Source organism: Lutra lutra, chromosome 1 (assembly GCF_902655055.1).
Source record: "Lutra lutra chromosome 1, mLutLut1.2, whole genome shotgun sequence".
Taxonomy (NCBI): Eukaryota; Metazoa; Chordata; class Mammalia; order Carnivora; family Mustelidae; genus Lutra; species Lutra lutra.
Window position 1 is genome coordinate 61,850,135 of NC_062278.1, and position 21,227 is coordinate 61,871,361.

At 43.3% G+C, this 21,227-nt stretch overlaps 1 protein-coding gene across 11 annotated transcripts in view; it reads right to left on the reverse strand.

The window, feature by feature from the left end:
- ZBTB20 (zinc finger and BTB domain containing 20) overlaps positions 1–21,227 on the reverse strand; it is an 814,654-nt gene that overhangs the window by 26,086 nt on the left and 767,341 nt on the right. For all 11 annotated transcript variants that reach the window (XM_047725341.1, XM_047725317.1, XM_047725348.1 and 8 more), the window contains one exon: positions 9,911–11,515. In XM_047725341.1, coding sequence (XP_047581297.1) covers positions 9,911–11,515 — 1,605 coding nt within the window. The remainder of the gene's footprint in view (positions 1–9,910; positions 11,516–21,227) is intronic.

The following is a 21,227-nucleotide window of genomic DNA, read 5'->3' on the forward strand; positions in this document are numbered from 1 at the left end:
TAGTGGAGGCACCCACCTTGGAGAAGAAAGTCCTTTTCTGTACTCTTCCATAACCCAGTGTAAAGCTCAAAGCCTTTGAAACTCTCTAGGGTCATTGTTCAACATCTGGATTGTGTATCGGGATAGGAAATCTATTTCTTAAAACGGAGTTAACTTCTAATTAAAATATGGGTCTTGACTGGGTTTTCATTTTTCCCATTATGAAGCAGAAGAGGTTTGAGGTGTCACAATAATAATGGCAATGAAAACAATCAGCATGCATTCGGTGCTCCATCTGGGTCAGGCCCAGTGTTAGCACTTTATGTTCAGAATCTGTTTTATGAAACTTTATCTCACCAGAAACCTTTTTCATTGTGTTTGTAAACTTAAAGGATATGTTTTGAAGGGCGGGATGGTAAGAAATGGCTGTTTTGTTCAGGAATCCCTCCACAAATTTCTTTGATCTTTGAACTCTCTTTCCCTTAGTTATTCACAAACGTGTTTGGCTTAGCTCCCTCTCTTCTAGGCTCTTCTCTGATTTCTTTCCTTTCATTCTCATTGATGGGACAGTATGGTCAGTAGGATCACAGGTTAGAAAAGGAGTTCACTTTTGGGCAAACAGGTGAATCTGGGGAAGCCTCATTCCCAAATGATGCATTTAGGCTATGCATGGTGTTTATGTAGATACATTCTTTGGAAATGAGAGATTCCCCAAGAGAGACAGTCAAGCATGTTATTTTTAGTTGGAACAGCTGTAAGCATGCTTGAACTCGGGCTGGTCTTTGCCATCCATGTGCCTTGAGTACACTTTATAGAGGCTACAAATGGGCTGGTCAACTATCTTTTAAAACGTATTCACCTGTCACCTTTAATGGGCAACTTGCCTGCTTAAGTTCCAGATGCTATTTTGGCTGCTAGAAAGTTGAAACTTTATGTTAAAATGCTCTCGCTGCTTGAAACTTTCACCTTTTTACAGTGTGTTTTTCCTCTAGGCAAGGTCACTCTGAAGGCTTTTTGCTTTCACAACCTTCTAATCTGACTATAAATTGATTCTTCACAGTAGTTATCTTTCCCTTCATAGCATACATCTGTATGTTGTTTGCACGCACGTAGTATTGGTTCAGCTGCTAATTATCTGTGTGACCCTGGGCTTTTCCAAGTCTCCCTGAGTTCATTTCCCCTTCTGAAAGTGAGGAGCTGGACCAAGCCCTTGCCGTAGCCCTTTGCAGACTTAGTGGCCTTCTGCCCATCCTGACCCACAACCCCTGAGGACTCTAGTCTAGGCCTTGTCAGCACATGACCTGAGGGCAGACTGCTTCCATCACTCACTGCATTAGCAGTCCCACATTTTAAATAGGACAAAATACCCTGTTCCCTTCCCTGCCACAGAAAATGGTATGATAGTTAATGAGGAAAAATGTTTGCAAAGCACTTGGGAGCTCCTTAAAGGAAAATGCTCTCTATAATTATTAAGGCGCTGTGTTGGTAGAACATTGGTATTTCAAGAACTGTCTTACTAAATGGGGCTTATTTTCAGATTAATCAGGCAGCCACAGCTTTCATTTATATATGTGTGCGGATTTGAAACAGTATCCCTCAGTAGAAATGTGTTTTTCTTCCTTGTTCTTTTCCTGCATATTGTTTATAGGGACCCTAAGAGGGCTTTCAACATTATACATGAGACAGAGGAGGTTTGCTAACTGTTGCTTTCAATGTGGAGAAATGAAGAGTTAAGATGAGTGGGAGTAGATGGCTTTTCAGGTTTGAGCCTCTGGCCAGGAATTGCAAGTCCTTGGATGCGTTAGGAAGAGACACAAAGTCCAAAGCAGACACGAGAATTATAACATAAGGGAGAAGCTCATATAAGTCCCTTCACTTTAAACTGCTCCATTTTGGGCTATACAGATATGGGAGTAAGATATGAATTCCATTTCCTTGGCTGAGTGGCTTGGGTATGTTACTTAACCTCTATAAGCCTCAGTTTCCTTATCTGTAACTTGAGAATAATACAGAAGTACCTGACTTGTGAAGGCATTTTGAAAATTAAAGAGATAAAGCACTTAGCACAGAGTATGTGATCATTTGAAGGGAAAAAAAATCAACCGTTCTTTTCAGTAGAAAGGAACTGATGATAAATGAAATCAATTGAGAAATAACTTGCATTACATGGGGAAGCCAACCCAGGATTTAAAAAAAAACAACACAAAACTTTTAGCTTATCAATAAAGCAAGTCATTACGTTGCAGCTATAGGATTCAAGTTAAGGGTATGGTCTGCTCTCAATTACATATGCTAATCAAAGAAGTGATACCATGAATAAAATGTCAGTAAGTAGCTTTGACAGAGGGGTTCTGAGCAGGTGACAACTGAGCTCTGGAGCCCAAGAAACCGCACAGCAAGGGGAGGAACCGAGGGGGTGGCAGTGTCCTTTATGATTCCAGTGGTGTGGGGGGAGTGGCAAACACATATACTTTTCTCCAGTTTTTGATGCCTGTTCTCCAAAAAGCCTCTTTTAAACTCCTTCTTATGGACCAGCAATGACACTCTACCAAGACTGACAAGTGAGGAAGAAAAAAAGGAAGAGACATCCTGTTAGGTTCATAGATACAGAGGATCTGCCCAAAGTTCAAGTAAAAGATACGCGACTGGGCGAGACACCTCAATTCTAAATAGTCACTCCTGTAGTGGGGGCTGAGCAGAACCCGTTTATTCTGCTGATTCTTTCTCATTCCAACCAGGCTTCTCCTGGCTTGCAGAAAGCACAGTGAATGCTTTTACTGGGATGTTTTTCGGAAGCGATGTTCCCACCTGTCTCTCCCATTCTCTTGGCCTCTCCATCATCTGCTCTAAGCACAACACCCTCCTCTTCAGATGAGTCCACTGAGGGACCAGAAAACTAAGACTGGGAGTTTGGGAAGAGAGCAGATGGCAGGGAAGGAAGAGGAGAATATGGATAGGGGAAGGTGGCCTCTGGCGAAGAAAGCAGAAGGAGTGCCTGAATGGAGAACATCAAGGTGGGAACAGAAAATGGGAAAGGTTCAGCAGCAAGAATGGAAGGGCGCTCAGACAGTCACTCAGAGCTTTCACCGGCTGAAGAGTCTGCTCTCTACCAGAGAGGTGTAGATGAGGGGAGGCATTAACCCCTGAGATAAGGCTAGGGGAATGCCTACCAGCCTTCCTCCAGTTCTGAGGGTGCAATCCTGGTGACCAGCTTGGACTGTGAGGCTGACTGGGGGGAGGGACTGCCTACTGGGGAACAGGCTGCATTTACAAAACATCTGTGGCTTCAGGGACAACTAACATATTTTGGTGTGAGGCAGAACTTTGAAAATCTCAGGAAACTTCATCGACGTTACTTAACTTTTCTTATACCTCTGTGAGACACTGATGTCCCCCAGAAGATGGTCTCTCCAATAGAGAGGTCATCCAACAAGTCAGTAACAGATGAGAGGATAACCAGCCTAGCCAGATGATCACCTCCTCCTCCTGTTAAGGATTTCCTGATCTCTGGATTATTCTGCAAGATGTACGGTGTTATAACTATAACATACATGTTCTTAAATGCCTTTGATGATTTTACAGTATTTATGGGTTAAATGCTTCCACAGAAATAATGTTATTTGATTCTTAGAGCAACCACATAAAGTATTAAGATCTATATATTTTGTAGCAACAACATTAAGGCTCAGGTTAACTGTAGAACTTATTTAAGGTCACTCTGAGAGCGATAAAACGAGGTTTTCATACCAAATCATATACGTGTTCAGTGCTCCACTGGCTTGATATAAGTAATAGCCCAAATTCTGGGTGAAGACTATCACATTATTATCTTGATCCTAGTATTTTTACACTGTTTCTGACATTGTTATGTTACTGCTCTTCCTATATCTTTTTGTATCAAATTCATGGCTGAAATAGCTGAGCTTGTCAAAGTAATAGACAAAATTATCATCTATGCAGAGAACACTAATGGACCAAAACTAGTCACCAATAAATGGGCTATTGATAGTACGATTCAGAAAAAAGCCCAAACATCTACCATTGTTAGTGAAGAAAAGACAAGTAGAAATGCAAATACAATAAATTCTCTAGCAAATAAAAAAAGAAAAAAGAAAGAAAGGGAAATTAAAGTCTTGCTAGAAAATAATGCATTTATGTGTAAGTCCCTTGAATTAAATTGCCTGGAAAGCATGCCCACATTTCAGAACATTCGTTCACTTACTCAAAAAGTATTTGTTAAGCAACTACGTATGCTAGCCTGTATTCATATATAGATTTTATTTATTTATTTACTTATTTTTAATTTTTTTTTTTTGTTTTTTTAGGTAGACTCCACGCCCAGTGTGGAACTTGAACTCATGACCCTGAGATCAAGACCTGAGCTGAGATCGAGAGTCGGATGCTTAACCAACTGAGTCACTTAGGGACCCCCATATGCAGATTTTAAGTCAGAAAGTCCTAAGATTGGGTCTTAAAAGAGAGTTCTACCTGGATAGTACTGTGAGATAAAACACATGACACCCAGTAAATCTTTCAGAAAAACAATGAATAATATTTTAGTCTAAGCATCCCACAAATACTGCATGGGACATACTTAGGCTAAAAATACAATTGTTGTTTATCCAAAATTCAAATTTGACCGGACCTCCTGTATTTTTGTTTGTTAAACTTGGCCAGCCTATACATAGTGGCATATAAATCCTCCAATGCCATCCTGGTTATTTGATTCATTCGTTTATCAAATATTTATTGAATGTTTATTATGTGTAAGGTATTATGTTAGGTATATTGAAGAATAAGATCGACTGATCTATCTACCTACCTATCACTTATTTCTGGCTCACAGAGTTCACATTATAATGGGAAGGTGTAGAGACAACCACATAATGATAATACATGTCAGTACTTTAAAGTGCCTACAGGCGAACATTTGCTGTGGTCCTTGTGCAGTTTGACAGACTTAGCTCACCTCTTGTTCATGAGGTATTTGCCTCCATATTATAATTTGTCTACAATAAAATCAAGCTGTCATTTCAACTGGTTTTCTTTTTCCAAATGCATAGGTTCTTACAAGTGGAATTTTCAAGAACAATGTTATGTAACCAAAGCTACCTGACGCCATCCTCATCATGGCCTATAGCCTTCTAGGAAAATGATTCCCAACATACTGTGAATCAGGGCTCATTGAAACAACAGATTGCTGGGCTTCCTCAGTGTTTCTGATACAGGTCTGGATGGGCCTGACAATTTGTACTGCTGGTATGGGGATCGTGCCATGAGAACCACTGCTTCAGGGTTATCTTTGAATTTTCCCTATTGCCTGCCTTTTGTATCGACATTGACACCAAAGCTTGTCCTTCTCTGTCCTCTGTCTTTCCCTTCTGTTCCCATTCCTTTGACTTTTGTTTTTCATCTTGAGGGGAGGGGACATAGAGGAGCCTGCTTGGTTCCATGACAGGATGGTTTGTGTTATCCGGTTTTCTCTGATTCTCTTTTCTTTTAATTATTTTTTTAAGACTTTATTTATTAGACAGAGAGAGAGCGAGCACGCAAGAGAAGGGGGAGGGGCAGAGGGAGAAGCAGACTCCCCACTGAGCAGGGAGCCCTATGCGGGACTCTATCCCAGGACCCTGGGATCATGACCTGAGTCGAAGACAGACGCTTAACCGACTAAGCCACCCACTGTGCCCTGATACTCTTATTTTCAAATATGTCCTTTACTCTGGGTTTCGTACCTTACAACTTTTATGAAGCTGTAGTAAAGTGAAACTTGAGACACTCCTAGGAGAAATGGAGTACCACTGTGGCTTGTTTGGGTGTAGACAGAGTGGTCAGGTGAGGGATTTTCTTTCACTCTTAAAAAAATCATTAAGAAGTGGAAAAAAATGCTGATGTTATGAAGGAAGTTCAGGGGAAACCCAGGAAGTATCAAGTGGCTTCAGTGTTTGAATTCCATAGAGGAAGGAACTCTGTCAAGAGCTTATTATTCAGAGATACGAGATACAGCAAAAAAGTCAATGTCTCTTGGATGGAAGGGGCTCAGGTACTAATGACGATGGGTTTTTTTAGACATTAACTAGTACTCTACATTTTATGAAAAGCTCTTAAATGCACCATACCTTTACAGCGACTCAGAAGGCAGGACAATTATTATTTCCATCATAAACACAAAGGGACTGAGGGTTTTAAAACTAAGTGACTTAAGGCCACACAGCCAATTAAAGGGCCCAAAATTGAACCCAAATAATCGAATTCTGGCATAACTGTATTTCACTTATGTCCCCACTCCAAGTATCAGTGTTATCATTATGGAAAATGCTTTACAGCTAAGGGCTTTCTGGTTCTCTGCTATGGAGCTTAGCTCCAAAGTCAATACAACAGATGATTTATTTGTTTCAAACACTTCCTTTCAATGAATATGTGGATCATTAACACAGAGCCCCACAGAATTTTATTTGGAGTCCACGTCTCAGAATAGATTCTGTGCAGTTATGGATCGAAGTACTACTGATATGAAAGTTGGGGTAACTGAAATGCAAATCTGGGTAGCATGCATAATAGCCATAATGCAGAGAACCCAGATCTTTTTCCTTTTAGCTCGGTCCAGCTACTCTTTCTTAGCAAGATTCTTTTAGATTAGGTTGTAGCTAAGAATATTGAAGCCATCCCTACTCTTCCAAGTATCCCTAGTACTTTCTAGAATCTTTTTTAGACTGACATTTAGATTTTTTGCTCTGGATTTTTATAATTTCCACTGGGCTCTTGGGAAGTTGGGAGGCCCTTTTTTTTTGTTTTGTTTTTTAATATTTTCCTAAGAAATTGGAGAGAACTTTGTTTTGAAATGGAGGCTGCAGTGAATCCAGGTCCTGAATCACTTCCACATGTTCAGGCTGTCTTGCCTTTTGAAAAATCTAGACCAATTGTTCTTTAACTTTGTTAGGTTAGGGACTCCTTCAGCTAGACAAAAGTCTTGACAGACAGATGGCCCTTCCAGACTGCCACTGCCAAATAATTCAGAGTGAATGGGAATAATTTCACTTCTTTTTTTTTTTTTAAAGATTTTATTTATTTATTTGACAGAGAGAGATCACAAGTAGGCAGAGAGGCAGGCAGAGAGAGAGAGAGGGAAGCAGACTCCCTGCTGAGCAGAGAGCCTGATGTGGGACTCGATCCCAGGACCCTGAGATCATGACCCGAGCCGAAGGCAGTGGCCCAACCCACTGAGCCACCCAGGCACCCAAATTTCACTTCTTTTAAATGAGGGCCCAAGTGATATCTGTGTATTATTAATTGTTCTCAGATGTGGCCGTGTTATATACACCAATACAAAACCTTCATATTTTACTAGAGATCTGAAGGCTACACTTTGAGCATAACTCAGATTTATAAAATGACTTTACTTATAGCTCTTGCATCCATGATGTCTAAATGTACAAACCCATTGCTGGTTTTCTCATGGGCAAATCTAGTTATTTGGGTTAACCACAGAATCCTTTAGTGAATCCATTGGATGACTGTGTTTGTATAGCAAAAGACAATTTTTGAGAGTGCACTGAAAATTTTATGTTGCAAAATTAAGGCTTATTTCAATATGTCATCTAACAGAATATGTGAATTTTATTTCTACTAGGTCTACTGGAAGAGATGCACAAGGGTGGGAGGTGGGGGTGGGGGGGGAAGGAGAATAGAAATGTTTATGGATCCAAGACCAGCAAAGTGAACTTCAGCTAATAAGACACTTTCACAGATGATCTCTTTTTCCTCCCTAACCTTTAATTTGATGGTTTATATGACAACTATTCAGAAGAAGAAATGACAGACTATGTGACAGCACTCTGTAAACCATAAAGTGCCACATAACTAGAAATACAACCATTTGATCAATTTACCAAGTAATGATGATACCTATACCACATAGAAAATTGCCCTTAATTGATCTCAGGTTATAAGTGCAGTCACATTTACCCTAAATTAACATACTGACTTACTACCTGATTTTCTTCCTAAATTCAGTAGTGAGTTACTGTGTTGATGTGGAGTTGTGAAAACTGTCAACCGATTGTGAATCAACCGACTCACACAAAGACACATACACAGATGGACCTAATGCTTTGACTTGAGTTGACTGTGAAGAAGGCAAAGTTCATCCTAAGTAAACGTTCTGCTTTAGCTGTTCACCTCCATGTCGGGCACCTTGTCTCAGGGTCTGTTATTTTCCATCCCTTCTATTTCCGAACTTAAATTTATGTGCCTTATGTCCTATCTCCTAGATTCCTGCTAGCTGATCTGAGAAACAAGGTTGCTCAGAGGAACCAATTTATTTTCATGTATTTTGATTCTAGTAAGTAAATTTCTCTGGCAACTTATTTGTCACTTAACAGGGGTGTTCTGGAACCAGAGGTATACCAGAAGAGGGACTCATGATAGGAATTTCAAATATGGTGACTATCACTGGGGTAGATATTTTCAGATGCGAGAGAATCTATGTGAAATCATACCACATATGTAGTCACTTCTATGGCAGAGCACGCGTGAAGTTCTCACTTCTCTGCCGGTCCCATTACTGAGCTGGAAAAGGGCACTAGCTGGGCAGTCAGGAGATCTTAGTTCTAGAATCATGGAATCCAGAGATGAAACACCACCTCACCCAACTACTCACCTAATGACTGAGGCCCCTTTACAACCTCACTATGAAAAACTCATCCATTCTCTCCTTGAACACTCTTAACTATAGAAACTCAGTCCCTTTGGAGGCTGTCTATCCCATCTTCGAGCAGCTAAGACTGTTTACAAACCTTTTCTTTTATTCACTTGAAAGACTCTCCTTTATAGCTTCCAATCATTGGTTCAGTTCTACCTTTTGAAGCCAAACTGAATAAGCTTAATGTCTCTCTCCTCCCAACCATTTAAATAAAGCTAACAGTGTTAACGTTAGCTACCATTTATAGAGTGCTGATTATGTACCAGGAATTGTCTTAAGAGTTTCATTTATTAATTCACTTAATCCTGAAAACGACACTCTGAGAAAGATATATTACTGTTATTCCCATTATAGAGACAATGAAACAAGTGTAGAAAGATTAAGTAATTTTCCCAAGCTGACAAAGTTCCACAGTGCCTAAGGCTGATTTTGGACCTAAGCAATGTAGCCTGTAGAGCTCCAGCCTCACTACATTATGCTGCCCCTGAAGCTCAAATACTTGGATGTTATATGATGCCCTGAGGTATCTTTTTTGCAGGTTGAACAGCCCTCGGACCTTCAACCATGATATGCCATGGCTTTGCATTCCTTTGTCGTCCTAATTATACTCCTCTGAATATGTCCCAGTCTAGTGTCTTTTTAAAAGGTAGTGCCCAGACTAGACTGTGGTCTCTAGATATTGAAAATAGGGAATAAGCAATAGTAAATAGAGTGAGTCTATTACTTCTCCATATCGGGGACCACAAATGCAGCTTAAGCTTGCACCAGCCTTGTTGTGGCCTCTTTAAGCTGATGGTTCATACAGAACTTGCTACAGACAGAAACTCTCAACCCCGTTCTGCCTCTATGACTTCGGTCTATAAAATGAAGTGCCTGGAGTGAACAATGTCGAAGGACATTTCTAGTTCTAAACACCTAGAATTAAAGAATGTATTACAAAGTCCAATGTGCGTAAGGGATATTGTGCCTGCAAATTCTGTCAGACGTTTCCCCATTTGGCCCCCTTCTCCACAGGGTTTCTGTGATTTTTGTGTTTTGGTGGCAGATGCTTCACGCCTACAATGGGGGTGCTGCTGGGACTTCTAGAAGATGGCTGACAGTGAGGTCTCCTTCAAATCTGAAGGATGACTCCAAACCTTCCCTTTCACTTGCTGTCCTGTCCCTCCTTTCCTACAGCCCCCTCACACCCATGGCCTGTTTCTAGGCCTCCAGAGGGGCCTGCGCACTCACCTGTGTGTACGAACATGTGCTTGACGTAGTTCTGTTTGGCGGTGAAAGTCTTGTTGCAAAGAGTGCACTCATAAGGCTTTTTTTCGCCCTGCCCACTGGCTGTGCTGTGGCCTGCAGATGGGGCCAAGGGCTGTGGCGCTGGCAGCTGTGCAGTAAAGGTCGACAGGCCAGGCTGGGACACTGTCACAAACTGGGTCTGCTGGCCTGCCAGGGGCTGTGGCAGGCTGAAGAGGAAAGGCTTGGGGCCACTGCCCGCGGGCTGGGTAGTGAAGAGGGCCGGCAGGTAGGTGTTGCCGGCTGTGCCAATGACCTGTGTGTTGCTGGTCAAGGTCAGAGGCATCCTCAAGTTGCTGGTGAGGGTTTCTGTCTGGCGTAAGTAGAGCTGGGTACTTGGCAATGGCTGCCCGATAGACGTGTTGACAGAAGGCTGCTGCAGGACGCTCTTGTCGGAGCTGTTGCTGACAGTGATGACCGTGTTGTCCATCTCCACCTCGTTGCTTCTTTCCGGGGAGGAGGCACCTGTCTCTAGCTGGTGCGGCTGTGGGCCGCCCTCGGCAGGAGCTTCCGTGGCTTGCTCGGCTTGGGCAGGTTCGGCCTGACCATCCCGCGCCACCCCGGGCCCGAACTGCTGCTCCACCGAGTCAGGCTCAGTGCCGATGGAGGAACTGACGCCCGAGTCGAAGCTTTCGCCCTTGGGCTCACTCTCAGTGCCCTCCGCCTGGTCGGTGTCTTCCGTGCACTCCTCGGACTCGTTGCGCTCCAGGATCTGCACCCTTTGCTGCCCATAGTAGTCGTAATCGTCCTCCATCTCTTGCTTAATGTGGATGTTGCCCACCAGGGTCTGGATGCGCACTGGCCGGGGCTGCTTGCGGCAGTGCGTGGTCTCGGGGGTGGTGGACAGGTAGCGCTCCATTTGCTGCGAGCGCTCGTGAATGCGCGTGATCCAGCTGGGGTCCTCCATGTGGTGGTCACGGGGCAGGCCGAGCGCAGTTTCATGGTGGCTGACCACCGCACCGCTGTAGAAGGAGCGCTCCCCGCTGCCGTTCTGCATGGAGCATGCGTACAGCGCCGAGTAGATCCTGTCCACGCTGTGCTGCGGGTGGCTCTGCAGGTAGCCCGACTCGGTGTCGCTGCTCTGGCCCGATGTGCCCGACTCAGGAGTGCCCCGTGGAGTGTCCTGGCCCGAGTCCTGGATCCCCGGGAACACATCGCCCACGTTCTGCGACACAATGCGCGTGCACTCATCGATGACTGTTTTGATCTGCAGGATGCTGGCGGCCGTGAGGATCTGCAGGGCTTCCGACTGCGAGACGCGCAGCACACCGCTGTACATGAAGTCAATGAGCTTTTGCACCGACTGCACCGACACCACGGACGGGATCTCGATGTCGCTGTAGCCCAGCAGCAGCTTGTCCTGGAAGAAGGGGCTGCCGGCTGCCAGCACGCAGCGGTGTGCGCGCAGCATGCTCCCGTGGATGCGCACCGTCACGTCACAGAAGTGGCCACGGTTGCGCTGCTCGTTGAGGGTCTCGAGCACGGAATTGCTGAAGTTGTGAAGGTTGATGCTGTGAATGCGCTCGGTCATCCCCTTGCAACTGATGTCACCTGCGCGGTGGCAAGACAGACACAAGACAGGGTGTGTGGGTCAGAGCTAGCTGGCTGCATTCCTAACACCCAGGTCTCAGGTGGGTCACGCTCATGGCTCCTGGAAGCACCCCCACCCCCGACCTTGCAGGCACACGCGGGCTCTGTGGCGAGATGGACATGCTTTGCACAAGTATCGGGCTACGCAGGGATCATGGCCTACGGGAATGAGGCCTTGGATTTGGCTCCAACAATATCCCAGCTATTTTGGGTATTGAATCCCTATTAATGCCCTAGAGCTTCAGCCAGGGCTGCCAGTTGAAGTAGGACAGCCTAATAAACAGATGGGTCATTTGCCTGCTCTTCCTACAACTTCAGCACGTAAGACCTGAGAAACAAATGGAAGATTGGTTCTCATGGAACGCTCTCTTTCTACTTTAGACAGGTCTAAGCCGAGGTCCTTTGGGAAAGCTTACATTTTCCCCAGTTTTTCAAAACTCCTGATTTTATTCATGGCAACAATATTCATAGTTAAAAAAAAACAAACTCCCTTCCTATTTATTATTTTATATGTATATTTCTCAATCCACACCATGTTATGGAAAAACCCCTGGAAAATCCAGTGAAGACCAAGAATCCACCAAACACTGATGCCATGTTTTCCACTTGAGGGACAGACTCTAGGACACAGCCTGCTAGATAAAGGGGCGCTCACCCACTGCTTTCTGTATCTACACACTCTTCTTGTCACCTCCCACAATCTGTTTGAGGACTTTCTAAATTGGTGATATGTGACACAGGTCGTGTTCTGCATTTCCTGAAGCTTAATGAGGAAGGAATGTTCAAAAGGTCAGACATGGCAGCACTGACCTGGGAGACTGTGATATACTAGGTGATCATATTTAGTGTTCAAACTGGGCACTTCTGAGAGTGAAAGGGAGCACTGTTAATAATTAGGTGAGGACAGCAGGAGTAAATGGGGAATGGGCTGTGTGATCACCCTAGGCGATTCCGTATCCTATGCACTTGCTACAGGGAAGTATTAAAGGGCTTCCAGTAGGAAGGCAACAGTCAGCTATGTGGAAGCTCTCCATAGCCTGACCCATCGTCACCCTTATACCCCGGGCTCTGAAGACAAGGGATAACAGTTACATTTGGATCACAGATTGAGAATTAAAATGGGTGGCTGTAACATGAAGGCATAGGGCTTTCCTAGTTTTCTGCCTCACTTCTCAAGTGACTCCAAAGAATCCCTCTCTCCGAACGGTTCTTCATTTATAGTCCCCATTCTTGCCTTTGCAACTGAACAGTCAGCTTGAGAGAGGTCAAGTAAGTGGGCTTTCACAACCAGGCAGCCCAAACACTGATTGTTGGCCAATGGCTGGGATCCCCGTGTCTTGTGAGGGGTAGCCCCCCAGAGGTAATGACCTGGGCGGATGGGAGGAATGACCACCTCCTCGGGCTCTTTCTCCTCTGCCCTAGGAGAGAGGTCCAGTTCAGGAAAGTCGAGCTCCACGACCTCTGCCTTGCTGCACTCGATCTCCTCATGCTGTCTCAGCTCAGTCGGTGTGAGCACATCCTTTTATATACTCATTCATTTCCTTCGTTCCCATCTTTACATGTTGTTGGCCTCACATATATCCAGTTGACTTAATACATGCCTAGAGGCTCTATGTTCACTTTCAGTTATAGGATTTGCACTGATTTTTACGTAAGAGAGTTCCTTCTTGTTCTGACTTCCATTAGGTCTGTGAAGTGCCGAAAATAATGCACTGGGCTCTAATTTCTATTTTTTCACTGTCGTAAAAACAAACTGTCTTTGCCAGATTAAAGAATCATGGTGAATCCTCTCTGATTGTGCTCATACAAAGTATAGCCCCAGAGGAAGGCCCCAATAACCCAGGAAGATGTTCAGGAATCAGTCAGCAGACCAAATTCTAAGTTCTTGCTGAGTACCCCCATGCACAGAGAGCAGGATAACAACAAGAGCAAACATTCCTTTTTTTTTTTTTTTTAACACTTACTGGGTATTATGAGATTATTTCATTTAATCGTCACAGCAACCCTTACCACGTGGGTAGTATTCTTATTATTTTAAAAAATATTTTATTTATTTATTATTTGACAGAGAAAGAGAGAGAGCACAAGCAGGGTGAGCAGCAGAGGGAGAGGGAGGAGCAGGCTCCCCACTAAGCAGAGAGCCTGATGCAGGACTAGATCCCAGGACTCTGGGATCATGACCTGAGCCCAAGACAGACACTTAACAACTGAACCACCCAGGTACCCCAGGTAGGTAGTATTATTATCCCCATTTTTCAAATGAGGAAACAGGCCATACAAATGAAGAAACTTGCTCAAGGCCACACAGGCAATAGGAGTAGAGCTGGCATTTGAACTTAGGCAGGTCTGGCTCTAGAGTTTTCACTCTTACCTGCTTCACTGTATTGCATGCATTGCCCTAAATGAGGTCTGGCCCCTGGGTGTCCATAAATCCATGGTAAGGCTGTGTGAAAAAGTCTGTTCAGTATGTTCTCCAGCTGCTTCTAGACCTACCCTTGAATTAGCATGGTGCTCATGTTTCTAGGCCTTGGGACATAGTCTCAGTAAATCTAAAAGACATCTTTTTTTTTTTTTTAAGTTTATAAATGGAACAACGCAAGAGATAAAACAACTTGTCTTGACACTAAAACGTAGAGTTTTCTAGATATAGTTTTACTATCACTAAAGTCTTTTTTATTTAAGTAAAACACTAAGCACTAAAACTGGATGAGTCTGATAAAATAGCCATCTCTGAGGAGGATGAATTTATTAAATGACTTTTTTCCCACACAGGTGAAAAAACTCTTTAAACACACATTTGCTCTTAGCACCAGTCACAGCAATATCACTAGATTTGTCACGTATGATGAAGAGTTGTCTTGTTTCTGATAATTATGGGAAGAAACTATAACAAATATCCTAATAATTAATGCCCATGTAGCATTTCACGGTGTACAAAACTCTTTCACATAAAACAACTTGGTCTTTCCTTAAAACCATCCTATATGTTCTTAGGACACGTCTTATTATTATTATTTGATGTAAGAAAAGGTTGAGGCTCTCAAAGTGTTTAAGTGACTTACCCTAAGTTTTACAGAGCTAATAAGAGGCAGGGTTGGGATTAGAACCCACACCCCTGGATGCTTTTTTTTTTTTTTTTTTCCACTCCATAACATTGGATCGCTGAGGAATGAAACTCAGATTGCCCGAAGCTCTAAGGCCATCCTAATCTTCAGGGCATAGAAGAAAAGTTAAAAACACTGGGAGGGATGATGGAGGTTGCTTTAGAGAGGGAAATGATCAACAGCGGCATACTGTATGTCCTCATACTATACACACTCACACCCATGCACACACTCGCAGTCTCAGGAGAAAAACTCAAAGTGCTTGTTTGACTGAACTGGCCGAGTCTATCTAACCAATCAGGTAACCCTATAGAGATAATCAGAAAAAACTGTGAAATGGTCTGAATTAGGATTCCTGCAGTAATGTCTCCCACGTCACTAAAAACCACAGAGAAAAAACTCAAACTTGCACACATGTACAACCCGACCCGGCAAGCCTAGCTGGATTTTTATAGACACAATTTTTAAACATCTCCCTGAGTACGCTGGTCCCACATCGCAGTGAGCAGCCGTGAAAGGCCGAACGGGCTTTGCTGATACGGGTACAGATGCGATGGGGGACCCTGCCTCTCCATTCAGGCGCGCCTCGTTCCTCCCGCACACAATGCTGAAGCAATTCTTTCCCAGGCTTTCTTTGATATTTCACACTAATACAGTGGGAAAAAGTTTCTGCCACAGCAAGGCAATGTCCAGGCTTTTGTGAAGCAGGCCCTTTCATCCAATGGGCATTAATGTATAGATTCCAATGGAATAAATCTGAAATACTCTACTGTAGAAGATTTGTTCCCCATTGAAAACAAATCTTGATTAGATGGTTATTCAGGGACTGTATAGGAAGGAATGGTGTGAAAATGCTAACTCCATTCTTTCCTAGATTGGCACTGAATAGGCATTTGGGCTATTCAAAAAAAAAAAAAAAAGAAAGAAAGAAAGAAAAGAAAAAGAAAGAAAGAAAGAAAGAAAGAAAAAAGGAAAAGAAAGAAAGAAAGAAAAAAAGAAAACACCAACCACACTCTCAACTCTACAAAACCATACAACTTTACAAAGATTATGTATATCTGGGGATACCACATCACCCCAAAAATACCCCCACAGTGGTATGAACATAGAACCGATGGGATAAAATGAAAAGAGTGATAAAAATGATTCTCTGTGTGCTTAAAAATAATAACCAACCTTCTTTCCACTAGAGTAAAAATATAGAGTCAGCCTGAGATGGCATTCGCTAGAAACACGCAAGGAATCCTACCACTGTGAGTGGTCCTGTATGCTGAGTGACTGTGTTCTGAGAGTGAGCACAATAAGGACGGGGCTGCAGCAGGGCGAGGACTGAAGGGAAAATCAGCTCTTGGTGAAAGAGGTGATGGAGGGCCCGCTCTGCCTTGTAGGAACCCAGCTCCTGCCTGTCTCTTAAACCGCGGGTGTCCGGGGGACAGGACTTACCATGAGAATGAAAAACTGCTTGTGCGTGAGGGAAAATGAACAAGAAAGGAAACAGCAGGCAATACGATCTCCTTTAATTAGGTGTGAAGTCCAGTCCTTTCTCAGCCCGGATATATAAAATGAGACCAGTGCAAGGGTGAGGTGCTACAGAGGCAGATGGGAATTTCAAGTCTCTGGGATTCCGGAGGGAACACAAGCTCTCAAATTAAAACCCACATGAATTTCGGTCAAGTCCACATGTCTAAGTCAAATGGCAGGGCTGGAAAGCCCTTGAGCTTTCAATCTGGGCCACCAGGCTCACATGAGGTAAGTGGGTCAGCTCATGAACTAGGGCTGGGGTGGCCAGGCCTCCACAGCCCAGTGTCTCACATCACACTCTTTTCCACATTGCACGTTGGTACCTTTACCGTGTTGAGGTTGCCTTTTCATATCTTAGGTGATTAGTGGTGGTCCTAAGCAACTTACCAAGTTGGTCATGCTAGGGAAAGGCCCATTCCTCTCCTGAGGAAGCGGGATGCATGTGGTACCTCAGGTCCCTTCCTCCCCAAATCTACATCTGTTGCCACTGCCAGGGTGAAGACCTCAGTCACGTCGATGTCACCTCTATGCTGAGGTGACACTGAGCCTCCATGTGGCAGGAGGCTAGACCTCGCTTGCTCACCGCTTTCACCGTCTGAAGCACATGGGCCTAAGCAGGCTTTCTATCTCGCCGGCATCATCACAATCTCTGTGAGACAAGGAAAGTGAAGGACTCCATAAAAACCTGCTTTTTGTTCCCTTTCCTGCTTCTATTCTTGCTAGGACCTGCACCCCTCCGCTACATATGCCTTCATATGTCCCCTTTATAAGGGGCAAGGAGTTAATGATTTCTTTGGAGTCTCCCAGCACAACAGATAGCATCTAAGGAGTGACCAGGCGAGGCCATCATGTGCGTATTCCGGACCACTGACGCTAGACATCTCGACACCAAGACCCCCTGGCTCCAGGGAGTAAGTGACTTATGGTGGACACCTGGACTCTGTCTTTGTTCTGACCCATTCCTGGATGCCTGAGAGGACACGCGCATCAGACCACAGTCATCAGTAAAAACCCCCAGACCTCAAGCAATGGTGAGACTCCCTCCTTTCCTAAGTCTCCCAGACTTACCTGCACTCTCTATGCCTGCACTCTCTCTATACCTTCAGTTAACTCTGCTTCCACCTCCTGCGGGCTTGCATTTGATTTCTATCCTGAGCATAGCCAGGGACCCTCTAGGCTGATCCTGCGTGTCTGCCTCTGGATCCACAAACCGGCCCGAGGCATCAATTGGAGGGTGGTTGCGGCATTGGGAAAATCACTTAAACAAGTGGAAGGTGGCAGGCAGGACAAGACTTCCTCTTACACCTAGCATAGCACAGCTCTCATTACCACCGGGGATGGACCATGGGAGGATCATCAGCCTTCAGGAAGGAGAGCTATACTGCCTTATGCACCCACTCCTGGGTGTAAAGGGGATGTTTGGGCTGTCTCCCTGTGGTGAGACTTTACCTCTATCGTCTAAGCCCAAGATACAGGAACCATTAAAGGCCGTTTTCTTTTTTTCCCTTCTTTTCTTCCTAATCCTTGGTAACAGAATTGTTCTCATAAAACATAATTGTTCAACTTTCAAGAAATTTGACTTTCAAACATATTTTCTGGAAGATACCACCTAGGAATGTTGGGAACGGTCTGTATATACTTTTGTAGTCACTGCTTATTATTTTAGGTGGACAGAAATAGTCAACTTCCTAACTTGCTTCAAGTGTTTACAACACCATTCTATTTATGATCTCAGTACTATAGTTGGATAGGTCTTTCCTACTCCTTGAACTTTCATTCATACGTCTAAGGAATTTTCATTCATTTTGGAGTACAGTTTACATATTGGAAGGTCCTTAGGAAGTGTTATGTGTGGGCTTTAGGGGTATCCCCATTTTTTCACGAATGGTCATGTTCCCACTTTCATAGGGATAAGGTCAGTGACTTTCTTTAGAATCTCAAAGAGGTCTGTGTTCCTCCCCAAATTAAGACCTGTGAATTGAGAATCCAGTATCTCTCCTTAGGCTGCTCTCAAATATTCTGAGTAATCACAGCCTCTGAAACCGATGCTGCTGCCTTCATCTGATGAAGCCCTCGGGCAGGCTGGGGCGTCCCATTTACTTAAGTTATGTGATCAACTCAACAGTCTTCGGCCAAAGTGACAGGCAGTTGCCTCTCTGAAGAGAATGACTTAAACATAAAAAGAGGATTGAAGGGGAAGAGAGAAAACAGAGAACAGGGACGAGAAAGTACTAATGCTAGCTGAGATCTGGAGGAATGTCACAGAGTTGGATAGTTTGACAGCTGCTGGGGCCAAACACAGTCTTTAAGCAGGTGGGTCCCTTTCAATGGTTAACACAAAGCCACGGATGAACTAGGAAACATCCTTTAATGGTTTTTCGCTGTGAAAAATGAGATATTGTGGTATGAATAAACATAAACTTAACCTGCACTTTTCTTCTTTTTTTCTTTTTTTTAAAAGCTATCTAGCCAAAAAGTTAGACTTCACCTGTAAGTCTGTAGTATTTCAAACTGGTGGTCAGCTTTTCTGTCTTTGTTTTTCTCTTTCCCTCTCTTCTTTCCTCCCTACCCCCTCTCCTCTCCCTCCCTCTCCCTTCCTTCCCGTCCTCCATCCCTCCTTCTTTTCCTTCTGCTACACCATTAAGTTTTCCTCAGCTTCAAGTACGGGGAACATGGGGGCAAAACTGTGAAGTAGGAACACATTGGCCCTGTGATCTTCAGGCCTATCCCCAAATCCGGACTAAGCTTCCATTCCTTCCTCTCTCTTCCCTCTACCAAAAAGTAAGAGCTTTACATTTTGTCTGCAGGATAGGAAGAGACAGATAATACTGGTAGGACTTTCAGGGCCAAAGGAAAAGTCCCAGGGAAGCCCTTTTACTTGGCTCTGAAGGCTTTCACAGTTTCCCTCAGACAGCCCAGGCCTTTGGTTTGCTTGACTCCACATTCATGCTGCTGTTACCTCCAAGAAGGGACTGAGAAACGCCTGATTATGCATCTAACATTACAAATATAATGGATTGATACATGAAGCTGTTTGGGTCATTTGAATTTTCACCAACTTATGAGTGAAACATTTACTGAGAATACCCTCGTGTAAATGGATCCATAAGGCCATAGGTGATCTGAAATCTCAAACAGTGGAAGAAATTCATCCATAAGGACCTTTGATATTTGAAACATACATTAATCAATCAGCTTCTCTCAGACCTCGGTGCCCAGGAGAAGTTGATTCTACTTTTATCTTTGTGGACCCTGTGAAAATCATACCTGTAGCTCAGAATCAAAATGTAGGTCGCATTTTCACATTTCACAATGATATGGGACCTCACGGTATGCTTTTCTAAGTCAAATTTACCCCCAGCCTCATTCGAGTGTCAATTCCTTATTTTACTTCACCGCTGATTTCTTTTTTATAGTTATGTAAAAGTACATTTTCCTCCATATTTGCTAATGTACTGAGTATCCTTTTAAGCTAACTGAAATCCTTTTAGTTATCAGGTGAGGATATAATCAAACAATCAGGAAGTAATTGAACATCAACGTTATGGAACCCATTCTAAATGTAAGTTAAAACTTTGGCTTCGGGTATTATCAAGCTACACACTTTATGAATTTCTGTACTTTAAGCATCTGATTCCAGTGGCATAGAACACTGAATGTTCAAACACCTTCTTTATTCTCTTGTAGTACAGCTTGTGAAAGCTAAGTTTTAACTCTGGGAACAAAGGCATTGGACAGCTATAATTCTAGACAACATTCTGAAAGACACCTATGCCCTCATTCCGAAGCTGAAACGAAATGGCTTCTTCTTGAGGAGGGAGGACCTGCTGGGACTAAGGAGGAAAGTCAGTGAAATCTGAGGTTGATGCCTTTAAATCCTCTTATATCATAAACCTTTCGAGACACCTTTTAGGAGTTTGATTTTTTTTTTTTTTTATAAAGCTCTTTCCTTACAAATTTAGCTGCTGCCCTATTGTAACCTTTTCTTTTGTTCACTAAATCTGGGGAACAAAAACACAGAGATGCTGCATCCGTGGGTGGGATACAAAAATGAACAAAGGGATCTACTTAAATTCGCAGTGAAAGTATGCAGTTTGAACTTGGCTTTGGATAGGCCTTAAAGAAGGATCTTTATATTCAAATGTGCAGTTAATAAGTTAGGTCCTTTTTTTCTGCTTGAAAGGAAATTATACCTTTAAAAATTGTTTATATAAAAACCAGCATCTTCTTTACTAATCTGTTCTTTTGATCTCTAGATCATCATATACTCATTTTAAAGGAAAAATGAAGTTTTATCTTTAGTGAGTTCAAAGATCCAGTGTAACTCCCAGGAAGGGCATTCCTTTGGAAAATATCAACTGGTGTTAGAGTATAGTTATGTAAGAAATTAATTTTTCAACTTTGGGGAAACTTTTATCTGAACTCCAACAAGTGAGAAAACAGAACCCCATCGTGTCATTTTAAGAAGCTGTTTTACTAAAATAATCACAGAGCTTTTCCCCAAGCCACAGAACTTCCTTTGGTCCTCAGTTGTTGCAATATTTTGAAACTGCTTTTGAAGCAGATCTCGAGGTTTACGCTCAAGTGTTCTCTTCGCTTATGTCTTGCTAGAAAAAATAAGTTCCTTCCGATGTGACAACTGGTTTTCAAGCACAGTTTGTCGGTAGAAGGGGGCTATGCTATTTCTCTACGGAGGGTGTGGGCTTGAGCCATGATAGATGGTTTTACTGAAAAAATGAAGGCCTTCTATCTCAAAGCAACAAGAAAAAGCCAGGGGGAAAGGTAAATTTGTTTTGCTGGATTATGAGTTAAGTGAGAGGCACAGAGGCGATTTGATGTGGGCTAGTTTAAGACAAGTAGCTGAAACTACATCTCAACAGCCCACCTAGGGTGATCCATTATAAAACCAGGCTCAGGATTTCCTTAAGAAAGAATAACACGAAAGTCCTTTTGGCTCATGCTAAGATGAAGAAGATCCTAGATAAATGTTGGGACTCAAAACCTTGGGAGACATTGGTAAGTAAATGAAGTAGAAGGCATACTTCATA